This window comes from Urocitellus parryii, chromosome 5, assembly GCF_045843805.1.
Source record: "Urocitellus parryii isolate mUroPar1 chromosome 5, mUroPar1.hap1, whole genome shotgun sequence".
NCBI lineage: Eukaryota > Metazoa > Chordata > Mammalia > Rodentia > Sciuridae > Urocitellus > Urocitellus parryii.
The window spans coordinates 70,991,370-71,016,235 of NC_135535.1; the positions used below are offsets into that span (position 1 = coordinate 70,991,370).

General features: G+C 33.2%; 1 protein-coding gene across 2 annotated transcripts in view; it reads left to right on the plus strand.

The window, feature by feature from the left end:
* The window catches only part of Nell2 (neural EGFL like 2), a 367,974-nt gene extending 344,257 nt beyond the window's left edge, over window positions 1–23,717 (plus strand). For both annotated transcript variants that reach the window (XM_026401419.2, XM_026401420.2), the window contains 5 exons: window positions 2,105–2,245; window positions 10,567–10,760; window positions 11,791–11,967; window positions 13,529–13,753; window positions 23,647–23,717. In XM_026401419.2, the coding sequence (XP_026257204.1) occupies window positions 2,105–2,245; window positions 10,567–10,760; window positions 11,791–11,967; window positions 13,529–13,753; window positions 23,647–23,697 (788 nt within the window). In that variant the 3' untranslated portion in view covers window positions 23,698–23,717. The remainder of the gene's footprint in view (window positions 1–2,104; window positions 2,246–10,566; window positions 10,761–11,790; window positions 11,968–13,528; window positions 13,754–23,646) is intronic.
* Window positions 23,718–24,866: the final 1,149 nt, after the last annotated feature.

Genomic DNA, 24,866 nt, shown 5'->3' on the forward strand with positions numbered 1-24,866 from the left:
CCAGTCCTTAACCCTGTTAAACTTTAAAGAGTATGTTTGTAGATCAAGGAAGGGTGTCATAATGTAAATAAAGTGAGGTAGACTTAAAACAATATAGGAAAGGACCTGGCGATTGGAAAAGGAATAATGAGAGAGAAAAGAAGTAGAGAAGTAACACTTTACATATATATGAACTGAGATGATTTTTAACTATGTTAAAGAAGAAAGAAGGGTCTAAATTGAAGGCTAAATATAGAAAAGAAAGTTGCTTCAGTGGAGAAAACTCTGTTCTATTAATAGTGGCCAAGAGGGAACTAATTTTTTTTCCAAAATGACTATCAACGTTACCCTCATGGCCTTCTTCTAGTGAAACTCAGTTCTAAAGCTTAAATCAACCTGTTTTCTTTTGTCCATGCACTTAAGAAATGACATAATCAATTTTCTGCATCATTTGGGTTAGAAGAAAAGACTATATAAAGCTGAAATAAGAATAGCACTCTGGACCTATTTATAATCAAAAGTTCATCAGTTAGCAAGGACCCTGAAGTACAAATAAGCTATTTCCAAAAAAAAATGATGAGGTCTTAGTACATGGAGGAAATCCCCAGTAACTGTGTGTCAGGAAGTCAATGGTTAGCTGATTTGGCCACTAACAATTATTTTGTCAGTAGGAAACACTGGCAGTAGTAACTGACTCTTGGGAAAGGAATCTAAACACATTCATAGTGTAGAAATAATACTAAAATATCATAGTGATATAATAGGTTTTTTGGCCTATTATGCAATATTATAATCTAAGAGACTATTTTATATGCCGTTTTATTGGAGGAACTACTAAGAAGTGAGTATTGGCTTATTTCCCTGATTGTTTTTGCTTATTTCCCTGTATATTCATTAACTTATCTCTTTCAAAATAGAGTGTCAGAAAAGAAGAAATTTTAAAAGAAAAGCAAAAGAAATATGTGCTTCAATGAATATGGTGTTAGAAGAAATGCAAAGGAGTAGATTCTGCCAAATAGAAGGGACTATCTGAGGGAAAAGGACTCAAGGACTCTACAGCTGGCCTTACCTTTTATATGGGGCACATCATCTTGCCTGGTTACTGCAGTGGGGAAAGTGGTGCAGGAAGGAGCATATAAGAAAGGCCATAAAAAAGAAAAGAAAGAAAGGCCATTCTGTCTTGGCAGATGAAACCTTCTGTCATAGCATGGAACTGTCAAATGGGAGTGGTACATGTGGATATTTTTGGCATCCACAGTCATTCAGAGTCTCAAGTCAAGCCAGTGAACTCAAAATTACATAATTTTCTTTAGCTTCATTTTTTATATGTTCAATATGCTGTCTCCATGGCAAGATTTTCTTGAGCGTTAATTGGCATAATATGTGTAACACATAGTAAAAAGTGATGGAAATGATATGTATTCTTCAAAATACATTGATTTATGAGTGTTGTCGCTATATATCTTGAAGGAACCTTCTGTATTAAGTTGGGATAGATTATTCTGATAGTAATAAAAGACCCTAAAAACTCAGTGACTTAAAGCAATGGAAGTTGATTTTTTTTTTTTTTTTTTTGCTCATACTATAGTCAGTTCCAGGTAGCTATGGAATGTGACCCATGTAATCCTCCCTCAGGTTGGTATTTATACCTTCTGCAAATCACTAATCATTCCATCTGATGAGGAAGGATTCATGTGAATCATATATAGAATTTTAAAGTCTCTGCCTAGAAGTCACACATATCCTCCCCTAATTGGCTTAAGGAAGTCACATGTCCATACCTAACCTGAAAAAACTGCAAACTGCAATTCTGGAGTATGCCCAGAATATTGGAAATATTTGGTGAGAAGCTCTGATAACCATCACAAATGGTTTTCAATTTTTATAGTTGATGACTTTTGCAAATCAGAGTAACCTTCTAGATGTTTCGCCTATTACTAAGGCCACTACATTGTTTCTGCACAGCTTTTAACAACCAAGAAACCTTATTGATTTTTATATTGTCTATTTCAAGGATTTACTTGCATTAAAAATTATAGTAGCCTTGTGGCAGAATATTCTAGTTTCTCTAATAGAAAAGAAACAATTGCATGAAATCCCACTTTTGTTTTCTTTTGTCAAACAGATATTGATGAATGCTCTGATGGCTTTGTTCAGTGTGACAGTCGTGCTAACTGCATTAACCTGCCTGGATGGTACCACTGTGAGTGCAGAGATGGCTATCATGACAATGGAATGTTTTCACCCAGTGGGGAATCCTGTGAAGGTCAGTACAAGGATCCTTGTTTCCAAGAAGTTTTCAATCTAGTTAGAGTTGAAATTCAATCAGATTATATTCAATTATTTATAATTAATTTTGAATTATTTTCAGTGAGTGGACAAACAACTCTGCTCTTTCATGTCCTTTATTAAGGGGCATCATATTTAGAAACCAGGCAAAACAAGCAGAGCAAAACAAGCAGAGTCCAGTGAATAATTACCAGGGAAACAGCTAGTACCATAATAAGAGTTTACCTTCAGAATTCTTGGCAAAAGAATGGGAAACAAAACAAAACTCACTGTTTTCTCCATTTGTATCTACACCTTCATAGAGCAGCAGCCTGAGAGAATAATGGGTTTAAGATGACACAGTCAATGAAAGCCTTTGAGATTCTAATTTAAAGGTACTTAGTACCTAAATGTTAAGAAGTCTTTAATCCTTGAGCCTGAAAGGGTTTTCACACAAAGGAAGTAAAACAGACTTCGATGATGGATGCCAAGGCTTCCAATATGCTTTGCCAATTGCAGCAGAAGGAGCTCTAGACCCTGAACAGAGGGTTCATCAGGATTTTCACAAAGAATGGGAATGTTGTTGCCATACCTGAAGCTAAAACCTGGCATTTTCAAATCATCACTTAGCTGTGGCCTGAGGGCTTTACCTTGCACTTGTGAATGTCCCAGGGTGAGTATTTCCAGCTCTGTAGACAATATCAAGAACCACAGATTGCAGTTCAGAAACAGATCAGTCATTTTTGGTCTTCCCTAATAAGTGCTTTGCATATACTCTATAGAGTTGTATTAAGATTGACTTTTTAAAAGTCATGCATAGAAAGAATGAATATAACTTAGTATAAATAATGTAAATCATACAGAAGTATATAGATTAAAGCTGAAAATGCATCCTTATTTTATCTCAGTGCCCCCACCCATCCTTTTCACTTATCCTCTAGGGATAACCTGGGTTTAATTTTCTTTTCAGTGCATCTGGATGTGAATATATATATTTAAAAAATCTACCTCTTTTGACTTCTATGCTTTAAATTTGTAGTAACACTCACTATCTTTTAAATATATGACCACAATCTGAAGTGGGCTGTATTAGTTATCTATTGATGCATAACAAATTACCCTAAAAGCTCAGAAGCTGAAAACAAAAAAAATAGTATCTTATCTTTTCTGTAGTGAGAGAAGTTTGTACAGTTTAGCTAGGTGTCTGTGGTAAAAGGTCTCTTATGAGATTGCAGTCAAGGTCAGGACTGGTCTTATTTTGAGGCTTATCTGAAGGGGCAATGGGGAGATCTATTTCCAAAATCACTCATGTGACTATGGGTAGGCCTTGGTACTTTAACATATGAGTATCTCTGAAGGTCTGCCTTAAGACATGAGAGCTAGTCTTAGTTCCTATAGTAAGCAATGCAAGAGAGAGCAAATGACCAAGATAGAAGGTACAGTCTTTTTTAACCAATATTATACTTGAGGCCACTTCTTTCATATTTGATTTGTTAGAAGCAAATCAGTACATCCAGCACACATTCAAGGGAAGGGATTTCCCTTGAATGCATGAATTCTAAGTGATAAGGATCATGGGGGGCTGTCTTAGAAGCTGTCTACCATAAGGGCTGACAGCAGTGTCCAGCATTCCTACTTCATTTCCTAGTTACTTTTCCCTCTAACTATGATCCAACCACTTCATACCTTCTTCCATTTCCTCAGACTTTGGACACTGCTTCCTTTTTCTTCATTCTCTATCACTGCCCTTTTTAACAGGGAAATCAAAAGTAGTTAAAGGGAACTTACTTCTCTTTTCCATGATCCATATTAGTTTGCTCTCCTTTGTCTGCAACTGCTGCTGCCCCTCCCTCCTGTTTTATTGGATGAAGTAGGATTCTCCTGTCAGAAATCAAACCCATCATTGTACCTTGCATCTCATCCTTCCTCACCTACTTGGGCATTCTGCCTTTCATATATTTATTTCCTCCTCTATTTTAATTATATCATCCTTTCCCATGGCATTATATTCTCATTAGCATACAAACAAAGCAAAAAAAGAGTAACTTCCCTGGACATCACCTAACTCTCCAAACATAACTCCCATTTTGTGCTCTCTTTAGAAAAGAACTCTTTGAAACAGAGTTTTCAAGCTTGTTATCTCTTTCTTCTTGTCCAGTGAGACTTTAGTTCCACTGCTATAGTTATTGCTTTCCTTTCAAGATTACAAACAATTTCTTACCAAATTCACTGGTCAGATACTGTCTCTTTCCTTAATTGAAGGGGCAATGGGGAGATCTATTCCCAAAATCAATCATGTGGCTATGGTATTGACCCAATTGATCATTCCTTTCTCTCAAAACATAACTTTCTTCCATTGGGTTGGGGAACAACACTCTCTTCTGGCTTTTTCTCACCCCACAGGAATCTTCTTTTATTCTGCAAAGGACAACATTTTCAAGTGCCCCAGGGCTGGGGACTTGTTCATTTTCTCTACACATTATCAATCTCTGCATCAATCAGTCATAGCTTAAGAGGTCATCAACATATGCTTATTCAAATCTCTTCCCTAGCTGCTGATTTGTATATCTAGTGGTCTATGAGGTAACTCAACTTGAATTTCTAATGGGCAACTCAGACTAATAGAACTAAAATATAACTCTTGATTCACTGTGTAAATTTTACAGGTCCATAAATATAGTTGCTCAGATTGCTCAGATCAATATCTGAGCGATATTATTTTCCTCATATCTCACATCTAATAAATAAACTAACTTCACTATTTCATCTTTCACAATGTATTCCCAATCTGACCACTGCTTATCACCTCTACCCTTACAACCTTCATGAAAGGCACCATTCTCTTTTGTCTGGACCACTATTCCTACTAGTATCCCTACTTCCACTTCAGTGTTCTTAAAAACTTTTTTCAGAATGATCCTTCTAAAATTGAAGTCAGAGCATGTTACTCCTTTCTTCACCTTCCGGGAAACTTTCCATCTCTTAGAGGAAACCCCAATCCTTGACCATGATTTTAAGAGCCTACATGATATATATACTAGACCTTCTGACCATTTCTTCAATGTACCAAACAGATTCCTTTTCATGGGCTGTTCTTTTTGTATGGAGTATCCTTTCCCCCAATTTTGCATGATACTTCTTTCATTTAATTTACATCTTCTCTCAAATAAGCTTCTCTTAGACTTCCAGTTTGAAATGGCCTCTGACTTCTGACATTATTCTGTTACCCTCCTTCACCTTTCTTTGTGAAGGTGATGATAAATGATAAATTCTTCTACAATTATAGTATATATTTGTTTGCTTGTGTATTAACCACTTTAGATTGTGAGCTTCAGGGGTCATTGATCTTTTTTGCTTGTCAGTTACCATATTTCCAATTCTTAGAACAGTGCCTAGCACATGGTAGATGATAAGTTTATTTATGTAATGATAACAGTGGAGGTGGAAGTTAGATAATCTTTTAATTGGGTATATGTTAGGCATATAACCTATGTTAGAATTATATATGAGTATGAAATATACTGGATGTACCTATACTATATTTAAAGTGGATAAATAGTAATATTTGGGATAAAACATAATTAGTGTACTCCAAGTATTCAGTCCATAAAGTAACAAAGACAAACTAAACATTAAAACACATGATAAATGTAAGACAGTAAAGGATTCTGTAAAATACCTATACAGAAATGTCTTTTCAAGGAAATTCCACAAACAGAAATTTTTATTTTTTTAAAACTACTATTCTGGAAGATGATTCTTTATTATATACCAATAGAGTTTATTAAAATTATCAGAAATCTACTACTTTGTCTGAAGACAACATGCTGTGAAAGAGTCTTTTCAAAGAAACTACCTACATTATATTAAAATAAAAGACTAAAAGACGTTTACTATAATTTTAATGATTTGTATATTTGTAATATTAAGCTTTAAGAATATGATTATATCTAGGAAGGTGCCATTTTTCTGTTCCTTTTAAAAAAAGCATTTCAAAGTGGACAAAGCCACAGCAGTGGACTTATAATTACTCTGAAGCATAGCATTTGTACTTGAAGATATGAGTAAATAGCTGTACTGTTTCAGTACATTTTTGGCTACAGTTGTGTGCTTTGCCACATACGTGTTTATAAGCTGCATACATACAAATTGTATGCAATTTTGCTCATCCACTTATCTTAGAGATTTAGGTACTTAATCCTCAAGATGCCAGGATGCTGTTTTTCTAATCTATATCATCATTTATACTTTGCATGAAATATTTTGCTTGTCAGTTACCATATCTCCAGCTTCACTATGGGACACAACTCTGTATTTTTCCCCTACAAATATGTTTTATTTTATTTTCACATCCAAATTTTCCTTTCTTTCTTTAACTTCTGGATGATCTTTGATAAAGTTCTTCAAATTTGTGATGCCAAAAAATGTTTACAGGATACTTTCTTTTAAATATTTTGAGACAAATAATGCAATTTTTTTAACCCAACCAAGAAAAAGGAACAAAAATGAAACTAGTCCAATTTAACGAAACAAGTAGTTACTGAATATATGTGTACAGACACATTGAGGTACTTTTCCAGTCATCTGCTATATACAAATATTAAATAGAAATGGTCACTGTTTTTGGCTTGTAGAAAAGATAAAATAAGTACAATAATAACTGTCATGCAAGATAGAATATTTTGAGTTTCTTAATAAATGAGAAAATTATTTGATTTTGAATAAAAAAGATATTGGAAACAGAGCAATTGTTTCCTCTTTGGCATCAAGGAAGCTTTCTCAGGGTACCTAGCATTGGTTTTAGGAGTTTATTGAGCATGATGATATTATTGGCAATTTGAGTTGCAGAAAAAGGAGACAAGCAGAAGACTTAAGTCTAAGTGCCTTATATGAAGTTTGAGCTTGACTCTGAAGAACTATTTTTGAGAGAAGAATGATGAAAACATATCTGACCAAAATTATATTTTGATCTGGTCCTATTTTTTTGAGCTCCAGACCTATATAGCCAACTACTTATTGGACAATTCCACTTGGAGACCTAAAGGAAAATGCATTTCAAGGTGTTCAAGGTGTCCTAAACTGGGAACATGACTGCTTGCCCTGCCCCCTCCACCCTCCCCAGCAAGGTCTCCCTCTTCTGTGTATATGATCAATCAAAATTTCCAAGGTGGAAATCTACATATCATCCAGATCCTTCTGTCATTTTAATATTCCAGTTCAACAAGTCACTTAATGACACTGATTCTTTCTGCATAGTCTCTTTCTATGCATTGCCACAGTTGACACTCAGTATAGCAGTTTGTTTAAGAATACAAACTTGGCTCCTATCTTACTGACTGTGCTATTGGGAAGTTATGCAATATTTCTATGACCCATTTTCCTAATTTACAAAATTAGGAATCCTTTGTACCTTCAAGTGTTGTTGTGACAATTAAATGAGTCATTATATGAAAAATACCCAGAATCCAGTAGGCAGCAACCACTATGTGAATCTGCTTTTGTTATATGATCATCTCTTGCCTGGACTACTGAAACAGCCTACTCACTGATCTTCTAGCTTCAAATTCTAATCCTTTTCCAAAAAGAAGTCTAAGGACTCTTTCTAAAATGAAAATCTATTTTTTCATTTATCTAAATTAACATTTTACTGCCTTTATAATAAAGTTAAAATTTCTTAATATGACCTTTATCGGGGCCTGAGTGCCACTTCACCTATTATGGCTGCCTGCTGCCTACTCTGCTCTCTCAGTGGACATTTATTTCACCAGTATTTCACCAGTATTTCTGTTTCTCAAACTCATCTTGATAGCTCAAAACTTTAGGCCTTCAAACAGACTCAAAACACACTAAATCACTCTTTATCTTCTCTTTTCAATGGATAAATCTTATTTATAGTATAATTGCCAAACCTAGGGAATATATAGATAGGAGAAAGATCCAGAAGAAGCTATCAATGTATTAAGAAACAAATAAGAAAAAATTATCAAGGAGAGGAAGTAAGCTGTGCCAAATGCTGCTGCTAAATCAAGCTAGAGAAAAACTGAGACTTAACCAATGGATTTAGCAACATTATTTCTTCAGTAGTCACTCACTAAATAAATTATCAATATTTATAAAATTGTAATTTTCACATATCATTATAGGTTTTCAAAAGTAAAAGCCATTTAGATGTGAAAACTCCAATATTCAATATCACTTATCAATTTAGGAAATTTTCTGCCTTGTGAAACCCAGTTTAGATAACAAGTGTAAAAAAAAAAAAAGTGAGTGTAAACTAATACAAATCCTGTTAGAGAGCAGGAGGTCAGAAAATAGCTCATTATGGTACTTCTGCCTATACATTTTTCCAGATATGAAAACACAGGCCAACCCTTCTGAGCAACATTTTACTCTATTTTTTATTATAAATGTGCTTAAGAACACACATTCTTTGTGTGCCTGGACATCTCTTCTTTGTCTTTTGCAGAAAACTCAAGGTCTCTTAGTGCCTTTTCAGAGGAAAAAAAAAAAAACTGTATTACTTTGTCTCACAGCTTGTATTTTAAACATCAAGAAAATGAAATGATTGCAAAAATTCAGCCATTACCATTAGTGGGATAACATTTTTATAGTGGATATTTAAAAGGTTATGCATTAACATGTATCTGTAGAGCTTGTGGTCAAAGAGGTCGAATTATTATGGTTAATGTTTTTTTCTGCTTACTATAACTTCTAACTCTATGAGTATCAAATAGAGACAAAGATCAAGTCATCAAATATACCACATCATTCTGAGTAGACCAAATACAGAGCTAATTTATAAAATTTCATTTTCATTACAAAGTGATATTTCCTTGGATCTGAAAAATATATATATTATAATTAATTTTTAAAAGTATGTCTACATGCTGGCTAACAGTTCTCTTTTTGTTTGTTGTCTACAGTCACAAACAGCACTATTCTCATTACAAAGAGATATTTCCTTGGATCTGAAAAATATATATATTATAATTAATTTTTTAAAAGTATGTCTACATGCTGGCTAACAGTTCTCTTTTTGTTTGTTGTCTACAGTCACAAATAGCACTATTCTCACTGTATTAATAGCAACAGTTTCAGCCTTTGTTCTAATTTGTTGGTCTTGTTAAAATGGGAACTAATATAAATCAAGGTAAATACAGAGAAAATATATCCCATGGCTTATTTTCAGGAACAAATTTATAACATAACTCTAATATTTAAAAATTTAAATGTGGTCAAGATATAATTTTGACTGGTCTAATTCTTCAATTAATGTTGAAATCAAATCATTTAACAAAAATATTTACTAAATTCCATCTTTAAAATCTCCATGGAAAATCAGTGTTTGGTTCCCCTAGTTAAATCTATACATTTCATCTTCTAACCTGCTTTCCCTACCATGATTTAATTCTTTTTCTCTTGACCTTTACTTAGAGGAAACTGATGAAATGGGAAATCACTGCTTACTGCCACTCATAAAATCTCTCTGAAATATATTTTGGCTTGTGACCTTTAAATTGTGGGGTAAATAATATGAATCACATCTCCTCTTATAGTCCTGATCTGTGGGTCGAGATATGTTTGCTTTTCATCTGTATGAAAATGCTCTAGCCTATGATTGCCATGAAGCAGGTGAGGTTAGGTGAAGAATGGGCAGTTGAGTTAGTCAGGGGATAAAGTGGTAATATGAGATGGAAAGTTAAGACAGAGTAGATTCTTTTGAAGCAGATTGTAATCGCTGATGGTCATTTGCCTTTCATGGGTGAGTAGAGGATCTAAAGACAGTGTCAGAATACCTGTTTCTATAAAGAAAGAACACTTGGGCAAAACACTGGAAGGAGCTTACATTAGGGTGGTATAGCTGTGAGAACAGAATATGAAATTGAATAAAATGCCTCAGGGGTCCTATGACATTTCTCTACAACTAAGAAGGGATGTCTATGAGTACCAGCTTAACACTGGGGATGATATCCCTTTTAGAATTTCTGCTACCATGCTGTTTTGTATGATAAATTGAGTTATATTCTTACTTTCAAAAATATTAATGTTTCATAAAGCCTAATGGTATTTACAGAGATAAAAATTTGAAATTTTAGCCAATATTATCTGGTTTTTAAAATCAAATGTTGATAATATTTTCCTGGGAAATCCCCAGGTCATTCACAATGCTTTAGACAGCATTTAATAGGAGATGCATACCAGTAAAGTGAAAATTAATTTACAGTTAAATGCTTTATGTCAGGAGGCAACTTGCCTGATTGAAATGATTTGAAACAGCATATTCTAAGCATACTGCATGCTGCTTCTTCTTGGCTATAGATATAGATGAATGTGGGACTGGAAGGCACAGCTGTGCCAATGATACCATTTGCTTCAACTTGGATGGTGGATATGATTGTCGGTGTCCTCATGGAAAGAATTGCACTGGGGACTGCATCCATGATGGAAAAGTCAAACACAATGGTCAGATTTGGGTGTTGGAAAATGACCGGTGCTCTGTGTGTTCATGTCAGGTTAGTATAAATAAATCTGCATTTATTTTAATTGTACAGTTCAATGAGTCTTAATAAATGAATACATCCATTTAACCACCATCACAATTAATATTATTGAACATTTCTAGTAACCCAGATGTTGCCTGTATCCCTTCCTGGTTAATCCTGTACACACAAAGGCAAACTCACCTTCTATTTCTTATAGATAAAATTAATATTTTCTAGAGCCTCCTATAAATGGAATCACAAGGTACATTCTCTTTCTGTCTGACTTCTTTATTTCAACATTGCGTTCTTTGAGATTGGTTCAGTTGTTACATATATCTCTTCCATTATATTGCTGAACAAAAGTCCATTGTGTCATACTACTGCAATGTGTTTATCTTCACATAGTTATAAGACTTTATTACTAACTATGTTCATTTTTCCATAGTCAAAATATCATGTTTGAGTGAATACATAAATGAAACCAGAATAGACAAGCTATGACCCAAGGGTGAAAAATATTGATTTGGACTATATTTCAATTTTAGAAAGGTATTTTGTTATATGTACCAGTTTATAATAGAGACTTAAATTATAGTTAAATGAATAATACTATGTACTAGAGACTCGGTAAGCATGAAGGAAATTGATAATAGTGTGTACAAAAACATAAGGTTTAAAATATTGCAGATATTTAGCAATATGTGAAACCTTCTCACAAAACAAAATTTAGATAGTATTCAAATTACTATACTAATACACAAATATGTGAATATTTATACATCTGTACACTCATTTATATGTATATAAGGACCATACAGGGGTTATCATTCCAATTACTTCTGGAAAATTTCTTTCTAGTCAAGTCATTTGAGGAGGAGTATGTAGAAAGGAAATTGGAAGTCCTCCAGCTTGGGTAATTTCTACATGTTAGCTACAAGATGGAATTTTAAAGAAACTATATTGTGTTTAGTAAACTGTGTGAATTATTTCATCCTCCATATGATGTTAGTACACTGAGAAATGGAGGGTTTGGTATGCTTATTTTTCCCTTCCCATACAGAACGGGTTTGTTATGTGTCGACGGATGGTTTGTGATTGTGAGAATCCCACAGTTGATCTTTTTTGCTGCCCTGAATGTGATCCAAGGCTTAGCAGTCAGTGCCTCCATCAAAATGGGGAAACCTTATACAACAGTGGTGATACCTGGGTCCAGAATTGCCAACAGTGCCGCTGCCTGGTAAGTTTAGGTACATGAAATGGAGAGAAAGCTTAGGCCTGGAAGCTAAGCAGAAAAGCAGCCCTGTCCTTGCTGTCTACCATTAGCCAGTACCTGGCCGTAGTATTGGCAGTTTCAAAACATGAGCTTGGTCAGGATGATAAAATGGTGGACCAGAGAAGAACATTCTTTATTAGAAATGGCACATTACATTGTGCATTCTTTTTCCTGAGAGTGGTGTCTTTCAGGTGTATTTCCAAGTCTCAAAGAAAGAAAAGAGTCCTGCTTCCCTCATCCCACCTAGTTTATGCTTACTTAAAGGCGATTGTGGGTAGCACAATAGCAAATGTGAAAAAATAAAACATTCTTTTTCCACACAGAGATTTTGTTAATCCATTTCTTCATTTCTCACACTTAAAAAGGCAAAAACAAAAATCAACATTCTTTTCCTTATGAAGTTTGTGGCTGTCAGTGCTATTCTGTAGGCACCTTCTTTTGTACATACTATGAATATGAAATAAATACGTAAAGAATTGAATTTTAAAATAAGGTTTGTGAAATTTTCCTGGAAACAATAAGTAAAGACTTGATAAAGAAAACACTGACTTTTTTCAGTTGAGCAAATGTTTTGTTTCTAATTATGTAAAAGAAAAGGAAAATTGCTCTACATGTCTTCGTAGTAGACAGTTTCACAGAAGAGGCTACTTTTAAACTTATAACTAATTTCCTATTTGTGTGAGGATATTTTTGAGGCAATGATTTTTTTTGTTACTTCCTTTTTATTATCTCAACCCAAAAATCAATTGAAAGAGCAAGGTCAGTTTCTGTGCCTGAAGGCTGCTTTTATCTCGAATGCCATGAGATTTGGAATCATGAAGAAAATAGGAAACAGGTGGGAATCATGTTTTTAAAAAGATACAATTTACACAATTTTCCCACATGGAATAAAAAAGACTGAAGAAGTCAGTTCCTAGGTTTTGGGGATTTTCATGTTGTTTGTTTTGGTTTGGGTTTTTTGTTGTTGTTTGTTTGTTTGTTTGTTTTGCAGGATTTGAGGAGTGGCTCAAAGTCCTTACACTGAGAAACACATAAATGAACATGAAATTTGTCAAATTCCTTTCATTTTTTTGTTCATTTTAGTAAATGGACAAAGCTTTCTCTATGAGAAAGGAATACATGAGAAGTTAGAAGAAAAAAGATCAAAAGAATAAAAATGTCATCTCATGATCAGAAAGTTAAATGGAAGCATTCTTCCACAGTAAACAGTTTTTCTTTGTCAGGGAAAAGAAAGGGGCATGCAATTTTTATTTTTTTAAGAGAAATGGTTGTTGATTTTGCTTTATTTCTTATTTTTTAATCCTTGAAAAGTGCTTATAAACCTAGCTTCAGGATAGATCTCATCACTCTGAGAGGGCTTTTGTAGATTCCTTGTAAGATTCACTGGCTTTAAAGGTCTAAATGTAAAATTCAATCAAATAAATTGAGTATTCAGTAAACATTGTGTTCCCCTCCTTCTTCTCTGCCTCCTTCCATTTTCTCCCTTCCTCTCCATCTGGTCCTTACTCATCTGTTTTTCTTTTAGCAAGGGGAAGTTGACTGTTGGCCCCTGCCTTGCCCAGATGTGGAGTGTGAATTCAGTGTCCTTCCAGAGAATGAATGCTGCCCACGCTGTGTCACCGACCCTTGCCAGGCAGATACCATCCGCAATGACATCACCAAAACTTGCCTGGACGAGATGAATGTGGTTCGTTTCACTGGGTCCTCTTGGATCAAACATGGCACTGAGTGTACTCTCTGCCAGTGCAAGGTAAATCCCATTAAATTCAGGTACTGAAAGTACTTTGCCAGCAGCACCCAGGGCTCAGAGGTACTAGTGTGCTTAACCTGAACAATGGGAAGTATTTTTTTTTTCCCTATTTGTTGTTCAAACAGAGGTGGGAGGAGTGCCGCTCAGGTTTATTAGAACCAAGGCTGACTTTCTCACGCATCCTCCAATGTATATTCAGGGAGAAGGAGAGTGAATGGGCTGAAGCCAGAATGATCAGTAGAAACACCCTACTTACACTGTCCTAATGTATCAAACTGTACACATCTTTAAAACAACGACAAAGCAAACTACATGTTTCTTCTGTCATGTTAGAAAACAATATTATATTGATTTGTATATAGTTCTTTTACAAGGTCTGTAAAATATATTGACAAAGTAGATACATTGCATTTTCTAAAGTAGAAATCAATATGGCAAAAATGGGCATGTTTCTTGGTTTGTTATGGTCAATTACATTGAATTGAAGAGTTTAAGATCTGTGTTTACCATATTCCTTCCGTTGGTGAGAAATCGGTATATAGATTTTTCTCTTCTCATAGGAAAATAGAGCATTATACCTTTTACTTGAGTGAAAGCAAAAAGTGGATAACAGGCAAAGTAGAAGGAGTTCATGGATAGTGACCAAGTTTAAAGCATTCTTATTGTTATTCCTATAAAATTGAATGGCTTTGTACTTCATATTTATAATTTTTGGAACAACACTGAAACTAAATAATATAAAGGCTTAACAACAACAAAAAGCAAAAACACCAGATTTTTGCAACATTGCATGTCTATATCTGCTCTGGTTTGTGAGAATTTTCATCTTGTGAAGTTTTCAATACAGCAACTTAATTCAAATTTACTTGATATAAATTCTTATTAAGGTAGCTTGATGTAATGGAACCAAGAAATATAAAATTATTTAGGACTGAAGATATATTTTTCCTCTTTCATACCCAAATCTCTTGCTCTTTTAATCATATAATTTATCAGTCAAGCTTTTTGATTGATCATTTACTGCTGTTTTCTGAAAGCACACCAGCAAACTTGAAGGTAACCAGTACAATAATTTACTAATAATGTATCTGCAGTGTTTCTTTTTAAATATATGTTTAGCATGAGTACACTTAATAGTACTTATCTCAAAACTTCAGTGCTAGTGTCCAAACAGGGAATTCTTTCTGACATTTAATTACTGAATAGAATTGGGTCCTTCCTCACCCTTATCTAACTGTACAGAATAGTGACAACAAAAATATATGCCACATAATAGAAGGAGATATATATATAGTTCAGATGGGTACTTTTAGTAAGTAAAATGCATTCAAGTAACAGGTAGTAAACATTAGTATGTTTTCTTAGGTAAAGAGCATGAATAAGCCTGCCATTCACTACTTTATAAACAACTGCTAGAAACTTTTGACTGTTAATAGGAATGTGTTCCAGAAAATGTATTTTGATAGTAAAATTATTTCTTCTTGTCACATGGTGCTGATCTTAGATGTAATATTTGAGGTCATTTGCCTTCTTATTAAATGAGTTATAACAGAAAGTTCAATTTTACCAAATTTAGCCCAAATATTCATTTTATTACATTTATTTTGTGTTATTTTAAAAATGAAGTGTATGCAAAACAAGTGTTAGGTATGGCTTTGGAGGTAAGCATTCTTCACAATTCAGTGTTTCCAGAGCACATTACCTCCCCATTCCCCCCTACTTTGAGTTATTCATTTTTAGTCAGTAAATAAATGTCAGAGCTGAAAACATTCTAATTGATTATTGTTGCTGTAAAATTTAATTTAGTGGCTTTAGTATTTCATTGTTTTAATTTTGGAATCAACTCTAAAACTAAATAAATAATCTCAAAGCCTAACAACAGTGTGGGCATTATGCTGGTACCTGAGATGTAATGATCAGCATTCCTGGAGATAATTGTCTAGAGTGATCCTATGCAGGTTATTTGAATTTAAATTAGTGAAAATTAAACAAATTTAAAATATAGTTTCTCAGTCACACTGGCCATGTTCAGTTGCTCAATAGCCACATGTGGCTACTAGCTATAATATTAAACAGTATGTGTAGAGAACATTTCTGTCATCACAGGGGTCCTGTTTGACAAGAGTAGGTCTAGAGGTCAAGAACATGGTCTGAAAATCAGGATATCTGGAGTCAAAGCATAGTCAGCAATTTTAATTATATGATTTCAGGAGACCTGCTTCAATTTCTCTGTGGTTTAGCTTGCTTACCTGAAAAATGTGAATAATAGTAGTACCGGGAAGTAATAGTATCTACTTGAGATGGTTGCTATAAGAATTAAGTGAAATATCCACACGGGAAATTTCATAGCCAATACATTTAGAGAAAGTATTCAATAAATGTGGGTTTCTATGTGAACTAAATGGATATTTATAAAGTCATGACACAGATGAAGACAACATTACAACTGTGATAGAAGGTCTGTAGGAAAGATTTACTGTATTTAGAGGCTATACAGTTACAAGGAATAAATATCTTTTAAAGTAAGGCAACATCAGAAGTTACCTGTGGAAAACAGGGTAAGATTTTTCCCTTTCACCTTTTTGAAGGTATCTTCAAATTTAATTTTCTAAGGTTAAAAAAATGCATATTTCACTCAAAAGTTGAACTCCTGAGTCAAAAATAATTAATAAGGTTACCTTTCCTAAATCTCATAGAGAAGCATCCTTTTAATTGGTCATAGAGTTTTGAGCTTCAGACAACAAAGAGGATTATCCAGGTGAGAAATAAGAAGAGGGAGATATTACAAGTCCTGTTCCTTTAATAAATCATCACTCAGCAGGAAACTTTTCAAATTGGAAACCAGGGGATGTCTTTGACTCCTAAGGAGACTGTGATATAATACTGAAACAAGTGAGTTATGGTAGAAAATGCAGTGTAATAAGAATAAAGTTCCTGACTTCCTAAATGTTACCTTAATGTATCAAAAACTGCAAAATTGAAGTTGTGAAAGTGGATCTCTGCACTAATATTAGAATAAATAACTAGACCTAAGAACCAAATTCATAAACAGGAAAAATTATAATAAAGTTTCAATATATGATCAGGACTGCTTTGAAAAGATTATTCCATAAATATTTGAATGACTGGATAACAACTTATGGGAAATAATTTGATATAATGTATTATATTAAAACAAAATCCATGAATAAGGTGTTAAGCATTAAAAATAAATCAAAACAAATAAAATAATTTTATATCAATCAAATTTCTAAAAGACAGATGACTTTTCTAACTTCAATATGATAAAATATACCTCAAAGAAAGCTTAGAGCTTCTATAGCAATCAATATTTAGCAAAGAAAAAGAAACTAGAGACTGGAAAAATATTTTCATCAGATTTAATTAGTTTCTTTTTAGACTAAAAACAAAAAAATTAATAAAAAACATTTATTTCCCTATAAATAAAGTAGCAAAGGATGAATAAACATTTCACTAAAAAATAGCTATTAACATAAAAGGAACTCATTTAACCTTTAAATAATTTAAACTTAAATGTAGACTAGCTGAATAAATCATTATATTAATATACTATAGTAAAAAAGAAAAGGACCACAATAATCTCTAATGCTGACAGAGCTGTACTTTGAATTGTTATATTATACCCTATTCTTGTCATTGAAAAATACATGTCAACAGCCATACCCCTATCCATTGCAATTTCAGTTTTGAGGGCCTAGCCTAACAAAAAATCTAAAATCTAAACTATAGAATTATATATGCATAGCAATATTGATCTCAATATTATTTGGCATGTAAAATTATGCCAGAATTTTCAAAAGAAACATGATTAGATCAATCATAGTAATTCTATATGATGCAATTTTGATTTTACATATTATAATACATATGTATCAAATGTATTGATTATATAATTATATATCCTAAATTATATTTACATGATACTGTGATATTATATGATACTTTGATATTATTTGATACTATTATATAATACTATGATATTATGATACTATGATATTATATGATACTATTAGATATATAAGATATTATTTAGTCATCAAAGTAACATGGTGCTTATAATTACCCATTAAGATAAATATTATATATAATTACATATGTACTTTGACTATAATAAGGTTGAAAATAAAGAGGTATGAAATTGGATTCTACTAAATTATTGATAGTAGTATATATTTTATACAGATACCAGGGGATATGGAGATATATATATATATATACTTAAAATTAAAAGCTGTCTCCTAAATTTGATTTGTAGAGTTTAGTCTGAAAAGAGCAAAAACAACTTTAGCAATAAATATATACAGAAATGGCAGGGTCATAAGGAAGCTTATTTTACTGTGTCACAATGTAAAAATAATTGCTATTTAAAATTAGCATTGATAATGAGTGATAATATTCCTTGTAGTCAGGCTGTTTTGTGAGTCACTATTCCAGTTTTTATAAAGATATTATTTATTACAGTGAAATTCACAGTTACATATATAATTTAATGATTTTGATAAATCAAAGTATGTAATGTATTCAACACTCTAGAGAGTGCCTTTGTGCCCTCTTTCAGGTAGTACTTTCAACAGAAAACCTCAATTTTATTTCATAATGATAGATTCATTTTGCCTGTTTTAAAATTCCACATAAAAGAATCACATGGTATGTACCCTTTTATGTTTTTTGTCTAAATTATCTTAGCTAATCCTCCTTCTGGACTTGAAATCAATTTTTTTTTTTTGGTATTTCACTTAGTGATATAGTATATTGTTTTAGACCTGCTAATTTTTAAAATTTTAGAGTATGTGTGTATGTGTGATGCTTGAGATTGAACCTATAGTCTAGGACATGGTAGGCAAACACTCTACCATTTAGCCACTCCACCCCTGTCCCTGGTTTTACAGTTGAAGTACATTTTTAATAGATAATGTACACTTAGTCCTTACCTTTTTATCCAGTGTGCAACAGGTCTTTTAACTGAGGTGTTCAGTCTACGTACGTCTAATGTAATTTTTGACTCTGAGCATTTGAGGGCTATTATTTTGCCATTAGTCTCTACTTGTTCAGTGTATTCTCCATGCTCTTATTTGTTCATTCTTGCCTTTCTTTTTTAAAAACTTTAAAAATTTTTGTCAATTTTAATTGTTTTTTAATTTTAAATTATAACAACTAATTATTTTGTTTTTCTAGAAATTACTTATATATCATTAACATCACATTAAAACCATATTTAATATTATACTATTAATAGAAAATATAAGAACTTTTCAATATTATAGCACAAAGGCTGATTCCAGCCAGCCTTTGTGCTATAATAACATGTACTTTACCACTCTGTACATTGTAATACTTACAATTCCATATTACTTTTGCTTTAATCAGTCATACATCTTTCAAGGAAATTAAGGGAAGAAAATTGTTATACTTTACACCTATCCACATATTTACCACTTGTGATGTTCTTCATTTCTTCTTAAATATTATATAGAGTCCATCTGCTCATTTCTCTTCAGCTTGAATAAAATCCTTTAGTATCTTCTATATTGCAAGCTAGCGGTAACAAATTCTTTTAACTTTCATTTGTCTGAAAATTTCTTTATTTTTGAAAGTTTTTTTTACTGGATATAGAAATCAGGTTTTATAGATTTGTTTCCAGCCATTTAGGTGATAACTCTAGTTTTCCAGTATCCATTGTTTTGATTCAGCCATCATTTGTATCTTTGTTCCCTTGTATAGAAAATGTCTTTTTTCCCCTTCTGTCTCTTTTCAAATTCTCTTTGGTTTTTAATAGTTTGATTATTACATGTTGGTTTAATTATCCTAAAAGACACAAAAACTCTATTTTATTTCTGTTTTTCTGTTTGTCTTATAGATTTGTCTTATAGATTTAGTATGTCTATGGCCTTGTCCTCAATTTTACTTTCTTCTGCCATCTCTAATCTGTTGTTAAGAGTTTCTAATGAATCTTTTTATCTCAGACATTCCACTTTTCAGTTCCAGAGTTTCCACTTAACTTCTTTTATAGTTTAATTTACTTGCTGAGATTTATCATCTGTTCATTCATTGTAACCATTTTTTTAACATCTTTGAACATATTTATGATAGATAATTCCTAGTCTTCATCTACTGGTTACATCTGAGTCATCTTTGGATCAGTTATAATTCATTATTTTTCTATCAATTAGGAGCCGCATTCTCCTGGTTTTCTTCACATGTCTATTAATTTTAATAGTATATGGATATTGTGGAGGATATGTTCCTCTGAAGACTGTTTTAGTTCTAGCAGGTTTTAAATCACTGGTTAATCACCTTGTACTACAAGAACTTGGCTTTATATTAGTTAGGTATGACTACTCCAAATTTACCTTTAGTTTTAGGGTGAATATATTACTCTGGAGATATATTACTTCTTCTTATAGCCTGTTAGGGTTTTCAGCAAAAAAATGACTTTTCTATCAATCTTTTCTAACTTGGTAGGACATACATTTCAAGCACTGCTACCTATAATGTGAGCAGAATCTAAAACCTCTGCTTGATTTTTTTCAAATTCTCAGCTAGGGGTCTCTTATTGTCTCGTTAAAGTCTCCTCACTAAGTCAGCCAAGAATTTGAGGAAATTATATATTGACTTGTCCCTTACTATATATATTTCTCTCTCAATTTTGAGCCACTCTGCTCGTCCAGAAGCTTTCCTCTGATGTCTCTGGCCTATAAGATTGTGGCTTTCTGTTTGAGTTATAGTTCTCAATCTGTACAGACTAGGGAGTACCCTAAGGGAAGGTGCCAAGTAAAAATGATTTTCACACAGTACATTTCCTTTCTTTCAGGGTTGAAATCTATTTAGTGTTTGCTTGCCACTTTCCATTAGTTTCAACTGTGTTTTTATATTTTGTCCACTCTTCATATTTGTTATGTATAGGATTAGTCTTACGTTAGAAATTATGCCCTTACTAAAATTGAACTGCAATGGGCTCTTTTGTTAGTGTTTCATGATGATCTCTGATTCTCTAATTAAGAGAGTGCCAATGATCTGGATTGTAGAGCATCTGTCCTATAAGTAGCAGAACATATTGATAAGGAATAAGAAAAACATTCCTGGAAGATTTTGGAAAATAAACAGTTTCTTCCAAAAAGCAGGTTTATGGGAGCAAGACTTTTCCTCAGAGTTCTAATGCTAGATTTACATACCCAGTGGCAGAAGTCATCACATATTCCCTAACTCAATTTCTGCTCAAAAGTCACACAGTTTGAAAAACTGATACTCTTAGGAACCCAGTACATTCATCACTTCATGGGGCTAGCAGATTAAGAAAGATCATAAAATTAGGTTTTGTTAGAAAATCTGTGCCTCTGGGCAAAATGGTAAAGCTTTAAAATGTTGCTTGTGGTTCTTGAGATGGCTGAGTCTTTCTTTCTCATGTGCAGTCAGAATAAGAATTCTGCTTAATAGTAATTTAGAAAGGATAAGGATTCAGTTAAACTGATGATATTCTTTTTGGATAATAGACTGGCTTTTCCCCTCACTTGCTGTGTTTCAACAAAAGCTCAGGTTTTAAAATATCATTTTAAAAGTTTTATGTTACAAAAGACACTTTTGATTTTATCATATTAAAGTATAATATATCTAACACCAATTATCTGAGAAAAATAAGAATAGAGGATGAATTTTTAGAGACAGACTAACCTGGTATTTAATTCCAGCTCTATCATTTATTAACTGTGTGGTTTTGGACATAATATTAAGCTTTCTGATCTTCAGTTTCTGAACTAAAAAGTGTGACTATTAATAATGATCCCACTGGGAATGCTGTGAGATTGAAATTAGATAATGTATTTAAAATGCCTGGCAAAGTGTCTGACACAGAGTACATACTCAGGAAGTATAAGAATATTATTATCATAGTGATCGTAATAACAGTATTTACATTATTACTAGTTAACTAGTTGAGAAGAAAGTGACAAATCAGAGAAGAATATATAGTTTTTTTTATTCTTTGTAGTTTTTTACATTATTTTGATACTTTATTATGAAAGCAAATTGTGCATATCTGATCCTTCTCTTTCTATTTCTCCCATTTCATTTGTAAACTGCTTTTTCACCAACCTAAAATTCTCACCTAGTTCTTAAAATTCTCACCTCAGTTTCTTAACTGTAATAAAACTCTTGTCACTTCATTGTTTCTCCTTCTACTGTTCTCTGTGCTCTTGGTCTACCTTCATATGGAGCTGTCTTCAGATCTTGGCTCAAATATCATCTCTACAAAGAAGTCTATCCTAGCCACCAATTTAAGTAGGCAGTCTTTTGTTCATCTCATAATACTGCCTAATTTATATCCTTTTGTCTTAGTTTAGAATACTATAACAGAGTATTTTAGACTGGGTGGCTTGAACAACATAAATTCATTTTGTTATTTATTTATTTATTTATTGTATACATGATAGTAGAATCTATTTTGATATATTTATACACCTTTCATGGTTCTAGAGGCTCAGAAACTAATTTCTCATGGTCCAAGATCAAGGTATTGGCCAAATCTGGTTTCTGATAAGGGACATCTTTCTTAGTCAGAGATAGCCATCTTCTCATATCTTCATACAGAGGACAGAAGAGAGAGAAGAAGCCAACTTTCTCATATCCTTTTTCTTAATCTGTGCATTATAGGCATACATAATAACTGTGTTCATTATGCCATGTTTGTATATGCACATAGCTTTTTGATCAGTCTCATTACCCTACACTTGTTTGCCTCCTCGCCTCCCTCCCACTGATCTGCTTGCTCTACCCTACCAATCTCTCTTCTATTACTTATTATTACTACTACTAGGAGTACTTTATTGCGTTATAATTATATATGTACACAATATACATATATTGTGTATATCCATTCATATGTACTCACTGTATATTCATACATGGACATAGAATAATCTGGTAGGTTTATTTCCCAGCATTTCCCCCCATGCTTTTCCTCCTTTCTCCCTTTTGATCCCCTCTCTCTATTCTATTGGTCTCCCTTCTATTTTAGTGAGATCCCTTATCCTTATTTCCTTCCTTCCCCCCTCCCCCGCTCTCGCTCATATTCTCTCTCTCTCTCTCTCTCTCTCTCTCTCGCTCTCGCTCTCGCTCTCTCTCTCTCCTTTGACTTTCTGAGTCTGACTTAATTTCAGTTAACATAATTTCCTCAAGTTCCATTTGTTTACCAGCAAAAGACATAATTTCATTTCTCTTTATGACTGAGTAAAACTCCATTATTTATATAGACCAAATTTTCTTTATCCATTCTTCTGTTGACAGGCATCTAGGCTGGGTCCCTAACTTGACTATTGTGAATTGTGAGCATCTCATGTCTTTTATAAGGACACTACTGCCATTCACAGTGTTCCACTCTTGTTCCCTAATTAACTCCCAAAGGCCTTGCCTCCTCTAATTATTACATTGAGGATTAGAATTTCAACATATGAATTTTGAGGGGACTCAAACATTCAGACCATAACATTTTTCTAGCACATTTAAGTTTTAGGTTGTAAGTTTGCTTGATAGTTAATAGTTTTCTCTCCCAATACACTATATGCCCTGCCATATGAAGTTAATAACCAGGTCTGCTTTATTTATCATTATAACTAGAACATATTATACTCAACATATATTTTGTGAATAAATAAATACAAGACAAAATGATACAAGTGGATACAATTGGGTAAGTAAAGTCAGTTTATCCCTTGCCACATATAATGAGACATAATTCCTTCTTTACTGATTGAGTTATGAAAAGTGATTATTCAATTCTCAGGAGTATACAATTGTGTTTTTAAGTACTAATCAATGAATGAAATTTACTAATGGCTTAAAAATTAATACTCCACAATTATTTCTACTTCTTTCTCTAGAATGGCCACATCTGTTGCTCAGTGGATCCACAGTGCCTTCAGGAGCTGTGAAGTTGATTGTCTTATGGGAGATTTCTGCTTAAAGAATGTTCTTTCATTAAAAAGACCAAAAAAAATGTTTTAAAAAATTGAATGATTTGTGGGCAGCTAACTGCAGCTTTGTTAGTAGCTGAGTAAACTTTCAATTATGATGTTTGTGGAGCTTGAGAAAAATCACAAAAGGAAAATTCTTGAAAAAAAACTAGACCACAGTTCTGCCTCTTCTGTACCTGACATCACCTTGTAGAAAATGTGTGTGAAATGCACACCATAACATCCGTCCTGACTTCTGTACGGGAAGCCTGAGCCCATTGGATCTGTTAAAGTCTTGGGCTTCATTGGTGCAGAAAATTTTCTTCTAGATCAAAATCTTCATGAATCAGTTAGGTTCCTCACTGCAGAAAATGAAATGTAAAGCAGTGAATGAATTATATTTTCAGAAGCAAAGCAAAGAACCTATAATGTTATGTACAGTACACACTCTGAAAAGAAATCTGAAACAAGTTATTGTAATGATAAAAAATAATGCACAGGCATGGTTACTTAATATTTTCTAACAGGAAAAGTCATCCCCATTTCCTTGTTTTACTGCACTTATATTATTTGGTTGAATTTGTTCAGTATAAGCTCGTTCTTGTGCAAAATTAAATAAATATTTCTCTTACCTTAGAATGTGTGAGTCTCTCTTGCTTAATGTGTTCTGCTTTTCTCCAGATGTTTCAAAATACATTTTTTTCTAGTTCTGATATAAATTTTCACTGTTATTTCCAAATTGAGGGGTAGTTTTTCACTAAATTATATGCCTAACTAGAGGGTGAGATATATACCCTCCTTCTGTCTCTCCAGGTCCTTAATTTTACCTTTTCTACCCTGCTCTTGTATCCTGGGGAATCTGACCTATATAGAAAGTATTAATAGGTTCTCTTCCCTCTGGAATCTGGTTTGATTTCGATTATACTGCAGTAGATATTGGCAGCATATCAGGAGGAAGTAAAATTCGGATATTTATGCTGCTGGCTCCCTCCTGCCAGGTCACCACCATGATTGGCTGTGTCACCTTATTGAAGAACTGAAAAATACATTTCCTGGCAAGTGGCTTTCTCTCTTCAACCTCACCCTTTAGGTTGTGATGACTTCTTCTTGCTTCTTCTGGCTTAGAGTAACATCCCAGGCTACTCTGT